We start from the raw sequence: 23,681 nt of genomic DNA, 5'->3' as shown, positions 1-23,681 counted from the left end.
TCTTCTTTGTGAAAATATGTGTTCACTAATTATTATGACAGTTTGATCTAATGATGATTAATGACGCACGGTTTTAAAGCTGCTTTAATTTATCCGATGAAGGCGGAAAAATGTGCACTTGCTTACTTTACATACGACTTTAAATGTACTTCGTGTCTAGCAGCATGACGCCTTACACGAGTTTGGGAGGCCTCCCATGGTCTGACATGCAAAGTTTATGTGTGGTCTGGACACCTGAAACCTCCTGTGCACTTAGGTGGAGAAAAGTAACCATATAAGACAGTTTATTATTCTAACAGGATATTTTTAAAAACATAATATGATCTGGATCTCCATGTACAGCAAAACTTGATCTAATAATTAGTGCTGGGCACGTTTACGGCGGTTAACGGCCTCAACGTTAACGCACGTTTACGGCATGACGCGTTTCCATGACCGTGACATTATATTTACCAGGCACCGTTTACCAGTTAGCTATGTTAGCTGCTTTAGCTCCGTTAGGGCCGCTAGTGCGCCCATCGTCGAACTGGAGCGGTCTGAGCAGCGCAACAAATAACCGGCGTACCCGTGTACTGCGTATGTGTGTCTTTGTTTTTGAACTTTAGCGTTACTTTAGAGACTCGTTTTAACAATCGGGAGTCACGTAAACATCAGTCGCCATGGAAACGCGACATGCGTCAAAGTTGACGCCGTTAACCACCGTTATCGTGTAAACATGCCCAGCACCACTAATAAACAGTTTAAAGGTGCCATATGTAAGAATGTGGCCAAAAACGGTTACTTCATTCAAATTCAAAACACTGAGGTCTTTTAGGACGTAACTGGCATCCCGTGGTTGCTTGGCAGCTGAGACTCTACTGACTGCAATGATTGGTAGACGGCGGTAGGTGGCGCCACATGCCAAAACATAAACATGATTTGCAGTCTGTAAAATATTTTTTTTAATGCACATTTTCTGTACTGTTGTTGTTGGTGAGTTCAGTTTGTTATATGAACATTATTCCTGAGTCTCTGTGACATATTAGGAGGATTTTATGGCCAGTTGCTTTAGATTTATTACATAATGCACCTTTAAATCTCATGATTTTTCTTTAATTGACATAAGTTAGGTTTTCCTTATCAACAATGGACAATCATTGGGAATATTAATTTTATAATTTGAAATGGTTAACCTAAAAATGGGTCAAATGAACAAATTAATTATTAGTTGCATACTTGACTGGATATGTCTCTTTCCTTTGGCCTGACTTTCTAGCTCTTACTCGCCTCGATGTGCAGGTGAAAGTGCTCAGAAGTTACTTTGCTAACACAAATAGACAAAAGGCATAGCCGTCGAGGCAGACTGCAGCTTAAGCCATTCAATATGCAGCCGTTGCCTATTCATCTACCCCCATGCCACACATACTCAGACACACAACCACACCATGTGAAATATCACCCTGAATCACTGAGCTGGGCCTGAGCTGAAATAATTTTGCCCACAAGGAAACCGCAGGAGGAGGACGCCGCCGACGGACCTTCTTCTGCGTGGACAAAATTAAATTAAATACACAAATCATCGGCTTCACACACACACACACACAAACGTCTACATGTGCATGTTGTTTACAGCTGCACAACGCACACACAGGACAGTGTGGGTTTAATGACAAGAACCCCATTAAGAGAGAAAGAAGTGAAAACAGACGACAAAATTGGATGCTTTCGCTCTTGTTGGGGTAGGGGGGGCGCGCGTGGGGGGGGGTGCAGAACATGCTCGACAGATGAGGAAGAATTTCTTTCCGCAAACATCCCTGGGAATGTGTTACGTTCCAGTGAAACCCACCTCATCTCTGAAACATCTGGTATGCATCGCTTTGAGCCACACTTCGCTTGAACACACAGAAGTGAACATGTGCCCGCACACGCACACACACACACACACCTACATGTTTTTACCACATTGTGGGGACCACGTTTGGGACGGGGCATAATGTCCCCACAAGGAAAAATGTCCCCACGAAAAAGGTGTTTTACCAGGGGGTGGTCCACACAAGCATAGAAAGACAAGAGCACACGCACACAGACACACATCTTCATGTCTTTACCACATTGTGGGGACCAGGTTCGGGACCGGGTATAATGTCGCCACAAGGAGAAATGTCCCCACAAAAAAGGTGTTTTGCCAGGGGGTGGTCCACACAAGCATAGGAAGACAAGAGCATATCCACACACACACACACACACACACACACACACACACACACACACACACACACACACACACACACACACACACACACACACACACACACACACACACACACACACACACACACACACACACACACACACACACACACACACACACACACACACACACACACACACACACAAGAGGCTTTGAAGGATGTTAAAAAGTTAGAGTAAGGTAAAAATGTGACAGTTTTTATTTTCTACTTCTACAGTGTTAATGCCCACATGTGTATAGTGCGAGTACGACAGTGATTAACGATATTTCCAGAGGGCTAAAACATGAAGACCTCAGTTTCCCAAGTCCATAAGTCAAAACACGATTAATCCACAAGAGGGTAAAGAGAAAAAAAAACAAAACTGGGAAACATTTCTTTAAATCAAAGTAGGGCAGCGACAAGAAAACATGAAATCACAACCCAGACAGGAACAAGGAAATGACAACGACTGCATTGTAAATCAGGGCCCACACAACAGCCAGCTCAGCTTAAAGCGAGCTGCAGACCGACAGACCCGCGTGTGCATAAGCAGTAGTCAGCTCGCCGCACAGCAGTATTTATACCTATACTGACTTCTTGGGAAAACATTCAAGGGGCCGAATTACAGCTAAAAACAGAAAATGTACAGAAAAACCACTGGAATGGCAGACGCCGGCGAGACAATGGGAGCAGTGAAGCCAAGTGAGAGAGTGAGGCTGCAGCAAAGCAGGGTGGCAATAAGAACTCAGCAAAACAGACGTATCGTTACACACTGAAGAAACAACCATATAATGGAACAAACTGAATGTGATGCATGAAAACTTTGTACCTCAATGAAACTGTTCGGAAAAGCTGCAAGATCGATCGGAGCAGGCCAAGCAATCAAACCCAGCACAACTGCTAACCTTACACTCTTAGAAATAAGGGATCCAAAAGTGTTCTTCTACAAGGGCTGAGGTTCTACCTGGAACCATTTGTTCAAGAAACAAAGAAAATATTCACATTTAAGAAGTTAAAACAACTAGAAATCTTGTTTTAATCATGAAAAAAGCTGCAAACCGATTATCGATCATCAAAATAGTTGACGATTAATTTCGTAATCGATTAATGATCTAAAATTAAGTAATCTATAGTGCCACCTTTTGACATGTAAAGGGTGCAGAGTTGCCTGATTGTACGCAAACAGTATTAGTAGAAGCAACTTCACTTCTGGAAATATGTCACGTTTTTTTTTTTTTTTTTTTTTTTTTTTTTTCGGGCAGACGTGTGATAACCCATACCAGGAAGTCATGACTGAAACAACTTTCAACATGAACGCCAATCAGAATCAAGATGGGCAGAAATGACCTCTCTCGATTGGAATGACATTTCTTTCCAACTGAGTCATATCAGAGCAGAGTATTAAGAATGGCATGTTTACATGAAGCATTTCTATTCAACCAGTCTCTCTCTCTCTCTGGGAGACAATCGCAGCACTGTGCTCGGCCGTCGACATGAAAATGGCAACAAACTGATTGTGTAACATATGACACAAATAAGAGCTTGAGAGAACACTTTTGGCACTTCTCCACGATACAGTTCTGGCATGACTCTGCTAAATGTGATGTTGACAGACTGCTGGCCACTGATTGGTCAGAGTGCGTCGTCACTGGAAGAGTCGTGAACGCGACGTACGACACAAGAATCAAACCAAACAGTAAATCAGTTAAAAAGACTTTAGCGTGAGCACTGCCGAATGCCAGCAACCGCGAGCCGCATCCAGAGTCTGTGCTACGGTCATAGAGGAAGTACTAAATTAATCTTTTTAATAGTGCTGGGCACTAGGTTAACGCATTTTAACGCATGTTACCGCGTTTCCATGACGACTGACCAGAAAAAGACGCGTGTGACGTCATTTTTACGTCCAGCGACACCGGAGTCCAGGCGGCAGCTCCGTTAGCTACTTTAGCATGCCTACAGTCGAACTGTAGCGGTCTGTTTATTAAACGGAAAGAGCAGCGCTACAAATAACTAGCGTACCTGTGTACTGCGTATGTGTGCCTCTGTTTTTAAAGTTTAGCGTTACTTTAGAGACTCATTTTAACAAACGTGACGTCACGTAAACATGACGTCACGTGCGTCTTTTTCCAGTCAGTCGTCATGGAAACGCGATGTGCGCTAACGTTGACGCCGTTAACCACCGCTAACTCGTTTAACACCCCCAGCACTACTTTTTCAATGAACTTATTCTAATGATTAAGTAAACCGGAAACAACTGCTTTGCTCGTCACTAGTTTTGCATCAGGTATAGAATGACGTCACTGCAATTTTGTGCCGCCATGCTATGACGACCTCGCCCACATTGAGGAGGTACAAAAGTAATGGAAAATGACGTGCCTGATACCAAGCCAAGTAGAGCCGGGTTCGATTAGTGCTAGAACTGTATCGTGGAAAAGTGCCATTTTTAACCTTAAGTCGAAAAGCCATATTTTCTTCAATCCGATGATAAAACCATTCTGATTTCTCATTTCAGTGTTTGTTGTTTCTATGTAAACATAGCTTCAGTCAGATTGCCACTTTGAGAAAAATGACAGAAATGGCTACATCCTCAGAACATATGATGGTGTGATGAGAGGAGGGAAGACATTTTCTGAAGCTCTCCAACAATCTGACAAGAAATCATACACACCAAAGCACAAAAACACACAACAGCATGGAAGAAATGGGGCAGACGGAATGTTTTCACCCTTACTACATCTACACGTGTCAATGGCGTCTGTCATACATAAGGTCCACTACTTGAGTCAGTGAAACGTATTTTTGTGTTGAAGCTCTTGAGGCCAGAAGTTCAAACAAAGCTGAACATAGTGAAGGAGTTCAACTATTTCAACTATAGCTAAGTAAAAGTTAGACAAAAAAAATGACTTCAGATCAAAGCCCAAAATCTAAGCATCTAATGAGAAGGTGCAATCAGTCAACAGCTGCCATGACAGAAGGACTGCAGGGATTCTAGAGATGGATGACATACGAGCCAAAAAAAAGTCTGCATTCATATTCAAACCAGACCAGGTTTCCATCCAAATTTGCTTTGAAACGCAGCCAAATTTGAATACATGTTTAATTTCTAGTAGTGTTTATGGAGGTAAACAGTCGGTCACTGTAACGCGGTCAGGCAGAGGTCATCGTTTTTTTCAAAATAGAATTATGGTCAAGAAGGTCCACAATTTTTAATGAGCAGAGCAATAGTTGTTAATATACTGAAATTTGTTTTTTAGTTTGTATTTACTTACTAGATTTTTTTTTCTTTTTTGTAATTGTAATGTCTCATTTTGGTTTATGTTGTTCACGTTCTGGAAACAATTATTGTATTATTCTTTATCCAGGAAACAAACTGATTTACGGTTTAATCTTTCAACCTTTTTTAATGTTTAATCATGTGAAAAGACACACGGAACTAGTCTGCAACAGAATATCATTAACTTTCCTCTGCATTCACTCAAAGGAAGCATTTACATGTTCAAGTTTTCCATAAATGTTGATGTTTTTGTTATATACCCACTATTTAACAGCATAGAGTACACGTAAATGTCTTTTTTCTTTTTAATAAAACAGTGAAGTGATGTTGCACATGATGAAACACTGTTTTCTGGGACAAGGTTTACTACTTTACTTTATTTAAACTTAAACTCACACTTGCTTGGCTGATACAAAGGGCTTCACTCTTTTAGATTAAACCTTTGACTTTAAGTTAATGTAAATATATGCGATATGGCCAAGCCAAAAAAAACATGTTATTTCTTTAAGAACCTGCCTTATAAGCTAAAAGGTGAGAGACCCTATGGCGCACACATCCAAATAAGGGAAAAGGGATCAAAATGAACCAGCCAGACTACATGTACTTGTCATGCAAGTTGACATGGTTTCATTTGTTTTAATGCAGCTTCTCTAGAGGATTTCCCCCTTTGTTCTGGCACTTTATCCTCCCACTATTTGCATGAAATCTGGATTTATAACACATGCCCTGATCATAAAAGTCTCTTTAATGATGTTGTCGATTCAACTGTGACATCCTGAATTTATTTTGGAAGCAAATCAAACATGCAAAAAAGAAAAATGTGGACTTTTTTTTTTTATTTGGGGTCAGGCAGGTAAGCTGGCAGAAAGAGAAAAAAGATCAAATTTCAATATGGTTTTAAATGGGATTTGATCCAGTGATTGAAAAATTAGTGGGTACTATACTATCACTAAATGAACCCATAGACAAAAATGCCATTACATTTAAATCTTTTCATAGTGACATTGAGTAAAATACCGGTGCTTCTTTACCTGCAACCCAAGATTTATGTCACTGTGAGAAATAAGAGTCATAATGACAGTTTGCACCTACAAGGCAGTACCATCAATCTTGACTTTTATTGGTCAATCTGGACTGGCTTCCTTATGCTCACACACACACACAAATGTAATTACAAGCTCCCGCTCTTTCTACTTTATTACATGAACATGGGAGAGAACAGGGCTGCAAGTACTGACAATGTTTTGCGGTCAACTAGTCATCAATCACAGAGACAACTAATTGACTATTAGGATAACCTTTAAAACACGAACGAAAATGGAATACGAGTACTGAAATTCAGATTTCGTTTTGTTTTTTACTTGACGCAAGTGGTGTAAGAAGTAATAATGGCTTGACTGGAAAATCACACAGATAGTTTTCAGTCATGTGACTCTCGCATTGGACACGAGTCTGTGTTCGTTAACTTCATCGCAATTTAAAGGTGAAGTAAGTAGTTTATAGAAGAGGCTGAAATTTACAACAAAGACCTGCTGCTCTGCTCACCCCCTCCCTTCCCTGAGCGCTACGGTATCCGCAGCCGGTCAAATGTCGTCTTCGTCGTCTTTCTCCGTGTCAGCAGATGAGGTTTGTGAGGTGAGGGAGAGGGCGAGCTACCGCAGCCGTAGCAGACGAAGCGGAGAGAGAGGAGGCGGGACTTCCGCTACAAGTAAAGAGACGCTTGATTTGTTCTCTCGCGTTTGTCCTTACAGGCTCCGTTAGAAACATGGCGTCTCGCTGCTAACAGTGGCTATGCAACCGCGGCCCGCGACCATGTTATTTTACATGACTTTTTGAAACACTACGAAAATGAAACAAAAACTATTATACATCGACTAGACAATGCAGGAGCACATAATATGTATAAAAAAGTGGATTTTGGGTTATATAAACCCAGAAATAATACATAGTGTCCCTTTAAATCGCATCAAAATAACAAACATTCAAATCACTCGATGTCCACAAAAAAACAGACTTATGAGTGCTGGGGACGTTAACGCGTCAACGTTAGCGCATGGCGCGTTTCCATGACGACTGACCGGACATAATGTTTATGCGACTCCCGATTGTTAAAATGAGTCTCTAAAGTAACGCTAAACTTTAAGGCACGCGTACGCAGTACACAGGTACGCTGGTTATTTTTAGCACTGCTCTTTTTGTTTAATAAACAGTCCGCTCCAGTTCGACCGTAGGTGTGTTAACGGCACTAAAGGAGCTAACGCACCTAACAGAGCTAACTGTGCCTGGACTCCGGTACCGCGGCACGCAAACATGACGTCACACACGTAATTTTCTGGTCAGTCGTCATGGAAACGTGTCATGCGTTAACGTTGACGCCTCCAATCTAGCGTTACTTTTATTCCGCTATCATTAGCTTATTTGCTAATAGCAACACTTGCTATTTCACTCATCATCTGTGGGATTATTTCTCTTAGTCTTTGGAGAGAAAAAAAATGCACAAAAACAAAACAACTACATTAAGATATATAAAGAAGCACTTGCCTTTGATAAAATACGATCTGAAGAAAGACATATGCACATCATGATCACCATTCCTGTGTTCCTTCCCCAGGGACGCAGGCTCGTCTCATGGCATTAATCAACAATCTTCTTCGGTCTGAGTTTCCTTCTTTACTTTAGAAAACACAAGCCAGGCTCGTCTCCTTGTTGATTAGTGCAACGATGGAGAATGGAGCAACAACTGTCGGGGTTTTTGATAACATAGGAGATGTCAATGAAAGTTCACGGCAAAGTCTGGATGAGAAAGCCACATTCTGGCCTCCAGCAGGCGTTCCCAACGGAGAGCAATGTCACGCAAATCTGTCTTCACCGAGAGTTTTTTGTCTGTGTGATTTTCCAGTCAAGCCAATCTTCTTCTTCTGTTTTTTTGTTGTTGTTTGTTTGTTTGTTTGTTTTCGCGGTCGTCTGCAAAGTAAGAACGACTTCCAGGTCTAACAGCAAATACTAAACTGTCTGCAAAAAAAACCTCAAGATGTAAATAACCCTGGCACCCAATGTACAATATGCCAGAATCTCATAAATGGACTGCTACATAAACTACATAAACAAAGTCCTTCTTTTTTGGCAGTTGTGTTCTCGCCCTTGGTGTGTATTTTTAAACAAATCTTATTTGGGTTTTGGCCTGGACATGGACTGTTGGAAGAAATGCTCTGCTAGCAAATGTCTCACATTTTAAAACTGTCTTATTCAGTGTGGGGTGGACGACTTTTACACTCTGACAAACATTGACAATAGTGAAGAATATTCTTTAGCATCCATTTCTTATATTTATTATCCAATAATGTCACTTGAAGGAAGATACAATTTGATTTGCCATAGCATCATCTGTGTGTTTTGAATAACCAGGTCTGGATCGCATCAACCACAAGATGACCGTCTCAAAAGCATCACATAACCCCCGTGCATCTCAGCACCATCTAAAATCCACCGTAGCCATAGCAATGACTGAGAAGAAGGGTTTCTCTGTGTCGCCTGTGTTTCTCATTCCGGTCGCACTGTCACACACACACACACAGACTGCAGCACTGGGGGGGGTGTAAGGAAAAACCCCTGCAGAGACAGACAGGATGATCACCACTGAGACATTCGCAGCAAGACACCGGAACAGACATTTAAACTTCTTATTATTATTTTTATTTTAATTATTTAATTTAACCTTTATTTATCCCCCCCCTCCCCCCCCCATTGAGGTTAAGAACCTCATTCACAATCAAGGAAGATCTAACCAAGATTAGAATGCAACGAAAGTGCATTATATGAAAGCTTCACCACCTCCATCACTGGGTTGCACACAGTTCTCTCCATCTGATAAATGACCGAAACCTTTTAGGTTGAAGGCACACGTCACAAACAAGACCAACAAAGTGGCTGAAGGAATTCTAATCCACACAAAATGTTTAAAACAAATGAAAGCGTAGCCTTTTTGTTTTTTAAATGCAGCATCATCTAACGAGCACACACACACACACACTCTCGCACACACACACAGCCTCACACAATACCACTTCACGAGAGCCCTGCGCTCTCAGGAGCTGACTGCAGCTTATTAGTCACATAATGGCTTTCCACATTACAGCCCAAACAAGGCTGCTTCCCAGAGGACAAACGCCACACACCGCTGATCGTGCACGCACACACTTTTGCTTAGCTCCTGCCTCATAACAAAAATCAATTCCTCCGAGAGGCGACAGCAGCTCTGTGCAGAGAGAGAGAGAGAGATATATACTTAAACCTTGGGGGTGAAGTTAACGTTCCACCTGTGGGGAGAGGATGGGCAGAGTTTCTCACAGGCTGGGACACAAAGAGCCCCACTGTGCAGGCGAATCAATGAAGTTCGCCAGACTCAAGCCAAACACCTGGGGAGGGGTAGCTCATGCGACGTCTAAGGGAGGGGGGGTGGGGTGGGTAGGGTAGGGTCGGGTGCGTCGCCATGGCAGCAATCGCCGGGTCAAGAGACAAGATGGAACTGGGAACATTCTTTTGTCTGCTGTCAACTGAAACATACAGAGATTTTCATAGTTATAAAGTAACACTAGGGGGTGGAGAGGGTTCACACTCGAGCTGCAGATATTGAATATGTTTGTAATTGAGTATTCAACCAATTATTTTTCGATTAATCGAGGGCGCAAAACGCAGGTTTATTATTATTATTGTGTTGTTGTTCCGTTTTTTAAAATCTGATTACTCGATTAATCAAGAAATAATCGGTAGAATACTCGATTACAAAAATATTCAATAGCTGCAGCTCAAGTAAGCTACATGAAATCAGCTCAGATCAATGTGGGAAGCGTTAGCAACTGGATGCTATCGGCTCAGATACTGAATCATTGAGGACGTGCTGTTGTGGTTACGCCAGTTCAGTAGTCGTTTACAGTGGCTAGCTGCACCTTGTTGGCTTGTTTAAGCGTGAAATGGTCACACACTTTGGACATTGGCTGTTTCACTCTCCGTCTCCGCCATCGTGCCAGTTGAAATCCAGAAGTGCGTCTGCTAAAACGGTCCGTGTGGAACAATGATCCCTGTGCTGAACAGGCCGCGCGAGATAGGAAAAAACAAATACTTTTTTGTTATCAAGTTACTCCAATCACTCGAGTAATCGTTGCAGCCCTAGTCCACACTCCCTCTCTCTGTGGTTAACCATTACTCTGAAGGAAATGGGGGTGTGTGTGGGAATAGAGACAAACCACTTAGTCCTGTTGCTCCTTTCCCATCAAATTTAGGCCCAAACTGCGTGGAAGCAGCCCGACTGGAAGAGACGGGGGCATTTAAAAAAAATCAGCTGTTCATCATCGCTGTGTGAGAACTTAAATAAATCCCTCCAAGCCCACAAGCTCAGGTTGACCCTGTTCTGAACCTCCTTTCCTGTCCACCTGGCTCCTCCAGTCCAGTGCACTGACCTTCCCCCGCCAGACAGTCTGACACATCTTCAGGGAAAAAAAAAAACTCCCCAGCCCCCACCACCTCCATCCACAACTCCCCAGCCCCCAGCCTGTCTGCATGTTTGTCTGTCTGCCCTGTTTTGACTCCAGACCCGGGACCGTGCAATCTCATGCGTAGCATTGTTCTTGTATAAACAAAAGGCTTCCTTTTCCCCTCCCCACTCCTCCTTTACTTCTTTGGGACTTGAAACCTAAAAGGAGGGCAAAATGTAAATGAAGGAGGCCGAGTAATAACTTGACAAGTGCTAATGGATGGTGCTGGTGAACCTGTTTTGTACCAGTCTCTTGCTAAACTCTGAGCACCTCCCGATCAATCTCCCCCTGACAGGATGTTGGGTAATGTTTAGTCTTGAAAACAGCCTCTGCGAGCGCCTGTCACTGAGGCTAATATAGGCTGGATGCTGGACCTTCATGCATGGAGCAACCTCACAGACGTGGAGCCATTCAGTCTTACACAGGAAGGAAACAAGGCGCAGTTCATTGGGAATAAATCCAAGTTAATTTTGAACCGGACCAATCTCCCTTTTTAACGAAACAGGCCCAGGAAATATGGAGCCCGACAAGCGAAACTCTGAGACTTTAATTTCCTGTTTGCATTTCCATCATCCAGAAAAAAAAAGGTGAAAATTAGATCAATGCTGGACTCAAATAATATTTTTTCAAAATGCTGGTTGAAACATGAAGAGACAGGCGATAATATAGTATTAACTTTTGTAAATCCGTTTCAAAATTAAGAAGAAGGCAAATTGTATCCTGTTATAATCATAAAACACAGAATACACAGAGAGCTCAAGCCATGGAGTGGGTCATCTCTTTGTTGTTGTCAGAAGTGATGTTGAGATACCAACCATCAGCCAGCATACTGTACATGTGTTCCTATTAGTGGTGCAGGGTTAGGGTTAGTACTCCTGAATGTTTGTAGTAAACAATAAGTGTTTTGGGTCCAAATACTTCATTAATATTAGCTCTGTTTTATAGGGAATCATAAGTACTTGTTCCGTTAAAACAAAGAAACAAAAGATAATTTATCATCTGCCTCCATATTCAGATGAATTATAACTGCAACAAAAAGCAAATTGTTTCCTAAAGATTTAGACATAACAAGCATCCATTAACTGGAGTCAAGCAAAAATAGTGCAAGAACTTGAGCAGCGCAGGATTTTCTAAACTCAGTCCAACTCTTCAACTGTGGAAATGTGGTTGAGGTAAATTTACTTGTAAGGCACTGGGAAATATCTCAGCCATGATAGATCTTTAAATAATAGCAAATCCACTCGTGTCATAAGCAAATCTAATAAGATGTCTACGATTACAGATATTAGAGGCACTTGTAAGACAGTGATCATGGAGCCAGGAAAAACGTCTAATGCCTCTACACAGAGCTGCAATTTCCAAGATTTGCGAAAATTAAAAGGGAAAATGTGTAACGAAATCTCCCTGTGCATCACTTTATTCTGAAAGGAACACTGTGCAAAAAAGAGAGGCGGGGGGAGAGAAACCTCAATCCCCTTCTTCCAAGTTAAAGGCATTCAAAATACCTCATCTCTATTTCACACTTGCCCAGTGTGTGAAGGGGAAAGACCAATCCTGTCAATGACAGGGGAGTGGAGAGGAAACTACGGACAGATCATGATTGATAACAATGTTTTTAGAGCAGTTAAATTTTACAATCTGCAGATAATCAATAAAAGCAACCACTTTGATAATCAATTACAAAGCTTGGAGTCATGAAAAATCAATTAACGCTCTGGTTCCAGCTTGATTATTCGGTTCTTTCAAGACTCACTCGCCCTGCAAAATAAGAATATTTTTATGATTCTTTTCTTTCTCTACTTATTTTGTTTATGAGTGCATTTCAACTTCAGACTGTTGAAACACACACAAACAGACCAACTTATTAATCAGTAAAACAGGTATAATAATCGGTGATAGATTATCAGAGCTTCACAGTCTCATCCTCCTTTGCTGAAACCTGTTTCACTACACGAGGAAACTCGCCGCACACAACCGCATGCGAGAGGAAAGAGCCTGGCAACAGTTTGAGTGTGAGAACATTTCATCCATCTCACGTCACCTTTTCCCTCAGTGATACAGTCAACTGTAATTGCATAATAGAGGAGTCCATTCCCCCCCCCCCCCCCCGACTATTTTCAGCTCCGAATAGCGAGAAACCATGCCACACTGGCAATTCTTAGTGGCATTTCTGTTACCTCTGCATAGAACATCACCCTCTCTTTCCACTCTGCATCACAACGCACGTCTTCCAAAGTACCGTCACCACTGCCACAAAGTAAGAAGTCAAAAACCATGAGCAGATCAGAGCTCACGCTTGCTTGCAAGCTTGCACCGCCGTTGGCTGGGACTCTGGGCTGCACTGAGTGACTGCATGGCTCTCCGAGATTCTTGGCTCTTTCGCCTTCTCTGATGTAATGGAGAAGAGAAGGCCTGGACTGGTGCTGTAGTAGAGAGACTGGACCGTACTAAACCGGTTTAACAGAATTTGAGGAACATCTCAGCGACAGAACGGAGTTAATTTACTCCACTATAGTCGCCCCCCCCCCTCGGCAATTTCTGGAGAGTTTTAGCTGCTAAGAATTCATTCTCAACTTCATCTAGGCGCGGTGTTACATCATTATCACCCAGCCATCACAACCGTGCCAATAAATGTGTTGGACAGAAAGAACTGTGAGACACACTTAAGAATCAGGATGGTAAACGTGCCAAAATCATCATATCCTTCGAGGTTTCTCCCTTTCTTGGCATAAAATTTTGGTTTATTATCCGTTTTTAATCAACATGTAAAACATGTGATGTACCAGATGCAGCTGTGCACAGGTGCATACAATAAACACTGTTTTACGACATACATGTCATGTTTAAATTAGACGAATCGCGAACCCTAACCCCATATTTTAAGACGTCTGCGTTGATTATTTTTAACAGTTTGGTTAAAAAATAACGGGCAATGTGACAAATGCTTTATTAACATGTAGATTTATGGTCGTTGGAGGTGGAACTTTACGATCAAGCTAAGGAAAAGACATGTTTGTGTGGAGAATGCTGCATGCACATACACTTTCCATCAGCGCTGATAGGAGCTGAAGGTAACTTGTGATGATAAACCGTGTCACTGCTAAGTCAAGAAGCTGTTGGCATCACTTTTAAGAACTTCCAATGTGTGCTAAATAATCCCAGAGAGACGTCAGTCACAACCAGCAGCCACGGAAGTCAGAGACAGAACGAGGGAACATGACTCTGGAAACTGTTGATATCACGGGGTTGTTGCCAAGTTTATTGTAAAAGATTTACAGTCCTTCGACTGCAGTGGCGTCCATTTGTTTCAACAGCAATCCCTGTTTGTGCTCTGGTTGTGAGGTTAAAAAAAAAGTACATCTCTGCATTCAGACACGCTAAGCATCAAATTACATTGAAGTATCAGCGGTGATAAGTAGCACCGGTGTCAACTTAATCCTAATGATGCTTATCCCTGATGGGGCTCTGCACATAACTGTGGATTCTTTTCAATCTTAGTCAAGCGTGTCAGGGATAGGGCTGGGCATCATTTTCATTTTCAATTAGAATATGCAATTTAAAACAGTGCCGTCATCAAATTGCAAAGGCTGCAATTTAATTCATCTCATTTTGATAGTTCCATTGTTATGTGCCAATTTAAAGACCACAGTAGTTCATATTGTGCTGGTATCTCATGGTAGATTTCCAGCGTGATTTAAGTTGTAATACGGTTCTGAAAAGCTTCACTTAAAAAAGTCAACATTCCCGATAAAAGCCAGAAAAATACTTTTATCCAGCCCGATTCGCGGAGGAAAAAATCCCAACATTCGAGTATCACATTCGCTTCTCTGTGCTCAGCTGCACAGGAATCTCCTGTGGTGTATTTGTTCAACTTTAGCAGAGATGCCATTTGAAACGTGATCGGGTGTGAATATAAACATCTCTCTTCTGATCCCGTCTCCTCAGAGGACTGAAGGGGCTCAAACATAAGGCCGAGGCACGGACAGACGCCTCCAGTCAGCTGTTGGCGTCTTGCGGCTTTTGTAACCCCCCCCCCCCCCAAAACGAACACACTTAAAGACTTGAGAGACCCCCATCTGCTTGAGGTTAGTCAGAGTTAATCGTATCAACCCATGTCCATCCAGGTTTAAAGCAGAGCCGAGCAGGTCGAAGTATTAATCTCAGGTTACCCTCGCTCATCAGACAGCTGGGCAGCAGCAGCAGCAGCAACGCTCTGGCCGTCCTGCCTCTACCACCACTCATCGGGAAAGTGAAAGCTTCTCTCCACGAATCGATGTCAAATGTCAGATCTCAACCATTGATGAGAGATAAGAATTACACACGGAAGAAGAAGACTAATAACTAATACCACAGCTGGAAACAAACACAAGAGAAGTGGAACATTAACCAATGTAATGATTCGAGGTCTGGGCACTGTTGTACCAGCATGTTGTTCTGACCTAGCACGAGGATGATGGCAGGCTTTTAGACAGCAGGGAGTCCGGGCGTCCTGGAGACTCCCTGTACTGAAAATGAAAAAGAAATTAGACGCCCTACTTTTAGGCAGGACACCCTAAAGACGTCTTATTTTTATCTCCAGTTACACCCGGTAACCACCAAAATGATGTTGTGATGACGCATGCAAAAACTTCGGCCAGCACGCGCCTGTCTATACCCACTTAGAGTCGGTCTAAGATCAGTTTGGAACACCAATAAAATGATTCCAACAAGATGTGAGTACACAGTGAAACAGCACCTATTAAATGCTGGAAAGTCTCTTTGCGCAAAAGCAAAACTTGGCTGCAAAAAGCGCAGATTCTGAACTCCCCACGACACAACTCTCTTCTATCTCTGTTTGAGCAGTTAATCAACGAGATCAGCTGATCTGATGCATCGTTATTCCCTTAATAACAGCGCTAAATCGTCTTCTACACAAAGATTGGGACACTCTTTAAAAAAATCCTAGCTAAAAGCCTGAATGATGGTGATCTACCACACTCTCTTACGAGCACAAAAGCACACTGGTGATGTGGTAATGACAATGTGATGGAGAGCTTTTTACTGAGCCAACACATGAATTGAATTTATCAGCAGTTCAGCATGAATTTCCACATTCATTTCAGAATGAGGTGCAGCACTCTACAAGGCAAGGCCCACTACCTCTACTTTGGGTATATGACTAACTGCAGCTGTGGGAATGAGCTTGTATCAGAACAGCCTTAAAACATAACTCGTGCTTTTACTCAGTGATGCTCTGTATAAGCTGCAACAAAGTCAATTTGTTCAGTCATTTTCAAACCATTCTCGCAGCAACACAACACTAAAGCCAATCTTAAGTCAAATGGGTTTAAACATTGATGTAAGATATATGTGCAGCTACGTCAGATGAAAAATATGTTTCTCAACTTCAAAGAAAGCACTAGTTTTAAAATAAAAATGAAGGCGATGGCTGATGCAGTGTATAGGGACAGCATTGAGACCAGGCAGGCAGGGAAGGAAGGATGGGATAAGAGCCTGCAGACAAGAATCAGTTTAGTTCTCACTGGAACTCCCCTCCCTCACACTCGCCACTAATCCAATTCTGAACCATTAACCACCAAAACAAAGTTAACAGATCAGGCCTTTGAAGGTCTCCGCCAAACCACCCAAGAGGATTAGCACTTCTCCACGGCTAAAGAAACACTCACATTAGAAGAAGAAAAAAAAACTGTATGTAAGCATCAGTTGCCAGCTTGTTTTCCTCTCACTGGATGAATTTTCTACGCACTATGGTACATCCCAGTCATTTGCCACTTTACCAAATGAATGTGAAGTCATACAATTAATCGTAAGAAAGCATAAGCATCACATCTACAAGTAGCCTTGGTTGTGATTGAATGAAAAGTCCAGTATTAACTGAGAACAAGGTTGGTAAGTTTCTCTCTTTCGTCCGGCTCCAAATGAAACATGGCGTGTGGATACGGGAAAATATTATTTGGCGTTACTGTTACAAAGCAGGCATTCTCAAGTGTTGTTGCTCTCTTCGGCAGGAAGAGCCGCTCTTCCCAAACTACACATGCCGCCCACTAATCAAACCCACGGCACGCTGTTATAATACAGTGACAGGACAGAATTGCGAGCCACCCAGTGATATAAGCAACACAGCAGACAAGACGCCTCGTGTCCTGCTGAGTAATACGACAGTTCTTCGCTTTATTGTTGCAGGGGAACCTCGAAAGGGTTGGAATCTGGACTGTTCTGCTCCCCACCTGTCAGGGGTGACGTTTGGACAAGTGTTTGGGTCTGGGGAGCACTTCCTCTCTCAGAAGCTGCTCACTCTCTCCCCTCGCTACATCTGGTCTCCTCCTGGCCGGAGTTGAAGGCAGTTGAGGGTAAAGCAACCGCATAAAGGCTCTGTCCTCATTGAAAAGCAGCTGAACCAACAGGAAAGCCAACCCAAGTCAGTCAATTAATTGATGGAAGAATTTTAAATGATGGGAGGCTCTCAACGGGGGGAAAGAAAAATGTCTACAAATGATATACAATAATTGCTTGTTATGTTCTCTTTGCGATCTCCTGACCCCAGTGTTTTCCCTGGTCTTTGGCCACTATTATTTTGTTTTCTTTCACATCTTGTTAGGAGGAAAATGTGGAGATGTTTGCAGAAAAGGCATGCCCAAGTTATGCCCAGTAGACTCAACAGTTCACCACATGCAGCTAATCACTGCGTATTAACAACGTATCCTGTCTGAACACCCAGATGAACCCAAATCACTTCCATGCAGCCACTCTGTAAAACTGAGACCACATGAATGCGTCAAGTGCCAGCTTTCAACCACATTAAAACTCTCTTGATGATCAGGTCCTGTGCCTCCACAGAGCCATCTGTGCCCATCTGTGGGAGTTTCTTATTCAAATCATCCTACATCCAAAGATCTGCAGACTAAAGTCAGACCAAGTGAGGAGTTGCACTAAAAAAAAAAGATACCTTAGCCTTGTGCTCAAAGCCACACAGTGGACTATTTAGCATATTATGCAAAATCAACTTTTTAATCATTTAAATCCTTAAATTTGCGACTCTGGAGGTCCTATCAGTCGGCAAAGTGTGAAAAAAGACGACTCACTCATGTTTTTGTGGTCCTCCTCAGTCTAAGTCCAGGAGATGAAACACTCCTGCGCTCATTGGGACGTCACAATGCGCTAACTTCCTGGAATTGTTGTCTCGCGGAGCTCCGTTTTGTCCGTAAAACATGCGAGAGTGCAGGCGAGGTCAACGGTATCCGATAACCGGAAGTCTGCGAAGTCCACGAAAAGTTCTATTCTTGGCTCCACAGTGCAGCACAGAGTTCTACACAAACTTCCAGCCTCATAGGATTTATCTGTCCAGTGGATGCATGTTATACATGACGGCAATGTGCCTGCTAGAGCCTGCAAATGATCACTTTTCCAAATGCTAACTGCTGTTAGCTCCCAGTAGCCTCTGTGGCTGATGTCATTTCCTGTCCCTTAAGTTTTGTTTTACTTTTTTTTTAAGGTGGACCTAAAAAGATACTACTAAAGGAAGCGTTCTAAACAGGGCTGTTTTGGCAGGGTGATTGAACTGCTGTGGTGCTTCATCCTAAAGGTATTTTGACCAAAGCATGTCACAGACATGTTCATTAGGACACCAGGGAACTAGGTTAACTTGGAGAAATAGAGTATAATATGTCCCCTTTACGTAAATCTGTTTTCTCAGGCAGTGTCTAGGTCAGGGAAATACCACGAAAATGTAGTGAACTGCAGCACATTCAAATTCTGATCATCTGCACTTGAATTAATAGATAATAACACCTACAGATGTATCAAACAAATCAAGAAAGTGCGTAGGAAGCTCAGATAAGGGTGGGAGTGAAATATGCCTCAGACTTGGTTTGAAGGGGAAGAAGCCTCCAGTCGGAAAGAACAGGAGTGACTCAGAGAGGAAGAGGTGGGAATGCGAATGGAGAATTCTAGGGAATCCCACTGAGATAGCTCTTTTTTCGCTGGTCTGCGCCGCGCCAAAGAATCCAGATGAGCAAACCACATGCTTAACAAGTCATACGTAAACTCTCAGCTAAGACGAAAAAAAGAAATGGCAATAAACGTCAAGAATCTGAATCGCACCAGAAAATCAAACACACGGCAGATCATTTGTTACCGTGATGCATGTATTTCTGTGCAAAGAAAACATTTAGAAGAGCAGAGACAGAGCATCGCTGACAATTCTATATGAGATCACAGATTGCGATTAACTCGAGGAATGTCGTCTCCTTTCTGCAAAGTTTCATTCATATTACAGGGAACTCCGACTTGGCACTCTTCATCGTGTCATCAGATTTATGGTTGCATGCAAAGCGCTGCAAATTATGCCATGAGCCATGTCTGCGTGACAGAATCTAAAAATGATCTGACAAGGCAATGAGCCATTTCTTAACGATGTAATTTATTACTCCATAGATCATGCATATTATGCCAGTGCCTGAGTTTGTGTGTCGTGTAGTTTCATCAGCTGTGGAGAAGAAAGGGAACCTGTCCCGTCTAGTCAAGGGGCAATTCTCACCCCAAGTGTTAGTTTTAGCAGCTTGCTTGCCATATTTTTCCAGTTTAATAGCTGGCAAAACATCTGCAACATCTGGTTCAAATGGACAGGGGGGTTGTCAACGCGGAGCGACGCCTACAGCGCAAACAGCTACAGGCCTCTTCTAAATGTAGCAACTCGTCATTCACAACCTGCTCGGAAACAAACTCATCGGCAAGTATGCGTCAAAAACTGCGACTCGACTACAGATGACAACATGGAGCCGCAATGTCGCAATGACACTTTCTGGGATCGTTACTGCCCAAACGGTGATCTAAGCGACCTAGCATAAACAGCTGTGCGGCACTATGAAAAATAAATAAATAAGCATAACGAGAATAATAAGTGAGTGCTACGTCTTTACGATCAGATGGCTGCCTTCCTATAGAGTTTATTTGCATGCCCTAAATACTGATTTACACTGGAGACAGGGCTGGCCGTGTAGATGACAGAACAACATGTTGCATAATTAGTGAAACATATAAAGACTGATGTCACAAAAAAAAACATTTTATGGACTTGTATTGCTCCCTAGCAGAGATTATATTTATTCTGGAAGGGCGTACAGTCAGTGTCGCTCAGCATCAAGAGGAGCGGTGGTCTGTGAGGTCCTGCTCTCGCCCATTTTTCACTGTGGACTCACATTCTTAGCATTCCAGCAGGAGACCACTGCACTTCATCACAGAACGTGGCGACAGAACTGATTCACAACCTTCGCAGCGACTCCTCTGGATTGCAACACGATGGTTTGCGTACGTAAAGATGATGTAGTGGCGTGTCTCTGAGGGACATCAGGCAAATGATAAAGTGAGCAATTCTTACACAGCGCCTCGCAAATTGTTGCTGTACGACGGTGCATTCGACAGAACGGTAACAGGTTCAAGCCTTTTTAAGAAGTATAGGTCCTGGATAAGAATTATAACCTAAACCATACATTTCCCTAGAGGGCAAATCTTATTAAGATCCCTCCTTCATGTCTCCACTTATTCCTATTAGAAACAGCACCATCTTAAATATTTGATTTGGCCTGTCCTGATAGGAGCAGGCAGCCCTGGAATTTGATTCAGGTCAGAGCCTGGACCTACATCAAACAGGGCAGCTGTTAAGTTCCAGTCAAAACATTGTGCGCTCATGTAAACCTTTTCCCTGTTTGTGTTGAAAAGGCACAAACCAAACAGCTGAGGGAGAGAGGAAAGGAGGGAGAAGGAGTCCAAACAAAGCTCCACAACTGTACGTTGTTCTTCACAACAAATTATTTGATTTATGTGTGCAGACATTATCAAGTGTATTGGCATGTGGTGGCTTTGGTAAAGACGTAGCCGTGCCCGTGTTTGCGGTGCAACTTTCAAAAGAGAATGCAGGGAAAAATTGGAAGTGCATCATCTCGCTCTCCAAACAATCATCCTGTCACGTCGCTGTGCAGCACTCCTCAATCACACAAGAAAAACCTAGCAACAGACGACTCCTCCATAATATTCTTCAGAATCAGTAATTAATTCCTTTCCTTACAGCACCAATTTTCATGTTATCATTATATGTTTAAAGGGGATGGTGAAGTTTTTTTTTGAACAGAGAAAATCTGCCTTTTTTTTTATTTTACAAGAACACTGACGCAAACCTAACAAAGGAGGTCAAGCACCAAAGTCACAAGATAATGTTTTTGAGCTTAGAGATGGAGGCAGCTGTAGAGAAACAACTCCCTGTGTGGCATAAATAAAAAGCCAAAGAAAAGTAAACTTCAGAATAGGTACATTTCTTTAGGTCAGCCTTTTGTTAAGTGGTAAAAAAAAAAAAAAAAAGTGTCCCTGTGTGTCCAGGTTCCAAGCTTGTCGTTCAATAACATGCTTTTGGCAAAGTCAGGGTATTAATACACATGTGTCAAACTCAAGGCCCGGGGTCCAGATGAGGCCCGCCAAGTCATTTTATGTGGCCCGCGAGTGATTAATTGGTCTTAAAAATCTGTGTTACAATAGGTCTGTGCTGCTTTAAGGCGTGCGTGACCATAAACTTCATTTCCCACAACGCATGGCCATTGCGTTACCCCGCAAAGCGACGGCACCGCCACTAGATCGCAGTGTATCATTGTATATGCATATAATATGATATGCAGAAAGTTATTTAGCAATATATTATAGTAGTAGTTACCTTTATTTTACATTATATTTGGTTACATTTAGTTACATTTATTCTGTATGACAGTTACATCTGGCTCTTTGAGGGTAACCGTTATGCTGATGTGACCCTCAGTGAAAATGAGTTTGACACCCCTGTATTAATACCTCATACAACCTCACTTCCAAAAAACAACCAAACTGAACTTTTCCTTTATGACTGACGCAAGAGAAAATGTGCATTCACACCCAAATGCATCAGTGGAAATGTGATTTGAATCCCATTACAAACCACCTCCAAAACTGGTATAAATCAGACTTTCACAGTCTTATTAGTCATTGTGGGGTTGCATTTTCATGTTGACCTGTTTAGACAACAATGACAAAGGAGTCAGCTGTCTGTCAGTTAGCAGTTATGGGACACTGTTCACTGTGTAGTGGCAGTTGCACACTCGTGTGACCTGTGGAGCAGCCAACCCGCCAGCCGCTCATATCAGCCCGGGTTTGTTCTGGCATAAAGGCTCGATTATGACAAAACTGCCAGCCAGTCTGGCTAGGCTAACGTCGGCTAGCCAACTTTATGTGAGAGCCCCATCTGTCAGCAGCGCTACTGCTGGGTAGCCCTCCTACAAATGTGCAGACATGCGTTTATTATATGTATTAATATTTTTTGTTTAATGAAATAATAACAAACTAAAGGCAGGGAAACATATAGCTAGTCTGGGAGCCGTGTTACCACTCGTCTGGTGGTGGTGGTGGTGGTTGTGGCGACAGTCATACACACACACACACACACACATACACACACACACACACACACACACACACACACACACACGGTTGAGTCTATTTCCAAGAACAGGGATATTACATTCACCGTTGTTCTCCGTTTAGCAGTGTTTAGCGACAACCATGCACAATTCAACGGTAACGTAGCTGTACACAACAACGTGAGAACCACATGAGACACAATACGGCGGAAAGCTAAACTCCATAGCCCATGGGAACTGTTCTCGTCCAACAAATACACCGAGCCCTCCAAGCGAGTGTGTGCGGGAGGGGAATAGAGTTGGAGGGGGGTTTAAAAAAGCGTTGCTAGCTACCTGTTAGTCGTAGCTTCACCGGGCCATTCCGCCGAACTCCTTGGTTAGACATGTCCTCTTGGTACCAGCCTCCACTGCGCGCAATAAAAATGTGTCGTTAAATGTAAAAAAAATATATATATATTAAAAAAATATTAATAATAATAATAACAAGCACTCCCGTCAGTTTTACACAATAGTGGAGTCAAGACATTGTGGCCCGGATGTGGACTCAACTGCCACAGCGAGAGCTCACAAATGCTATGGATAATATTAATAATTATAATATTTTTAAATTTAAAAAAATTATAATATAAAAGGTTGGGTAAATAAAATAGCGCTGCAGCAGAGACCATTCAATGAGAATGACTTCTGCTCGGGGGGGAACATAGAAGCGGGCAGCTGGAGAGGGGGGAGTCGCGGCGCTGCTGTTACGCGGTGTTTGTCTTCACATCTTCGTGAGGAGCCTCCGCTTCTGCCCCCGGACTGACTCTGTCCTCCTCTCCGCTCTCCGCTCTCCAGGCTCCGCTCGGTGAGAGAGAGCTGAAGTGTGTGGAGGAGATCCCACCTCAGGAGGACGCTGGTAGGAGCTGACCGGTGACGACAGCACACGGTAAGGGGGGGCGGAGAGGGCGGAGAGGGGGGAGTCAAACCAGACTCCAGCATGTGGTGGCACCGAAATGTAATAACACACACACACAAACACACAGATCCCAGTGTGTCCTTGAGTACCGAACACTTTTTACTTTTCCGGTCTTTTTCCGGACATTTACCCTTTAAGGTACTACTCAACCATTTGGTCGACCACACTTTAAAGGTGCATTATGTAATAAATCTAAAGCAACTGGCCATAAAATCCTCCTAATATGTCACAGAGACTCAGGAATAATGTTCATATAACAAACTGAACTCACCAACA

The 23,681-nt window shown here is 42.7% G+C and overlaps 1 protein-coding gene across 1 annotated transcript in view; it reads right to left on the bottom strand.

Moving 5' to 3' along the window:
* Nucleotides 1-22,899, bottom strand: part of smurf2 (SMAD specific E3 ubiquitin protein ligase 2) — a 49,705-nt gene extending 26,806 nt beyond the window's left edge. Inside the window, exon 1 of the mRNA XM_083896902.1 lies at nucleotides 22,784-22,899. Coding sequence (XP_083753028.1) covers nucleotides 22,784-22,835 — 52 coding nt within the window. The 5' untranslated portion in view covers nucleotides 22,836-22,899. The remainder of the gene's footprint in view (nucleotides 1-22,783) is intronic.
* Nucleotides 22,900-23,681: the final 782 nt, after the last annotated feature.

This window comes from Microchirus variegatus (genome assembly GCF_963457635.1).
Source record: "Microchirus variegatus genome assembly, chromosome: 10".
NCBI lineage: Eukaryota > Metazoa > Chordata > Actinopteri > Pleuronectiformes > Soleidae > Microchirus > Microchirus variegatus.
The sequence above is the reverse complement of the archived record's forward strand: the minus strand, read 5'-3'. Positions and strand labels throughout refer to the sequence as shown.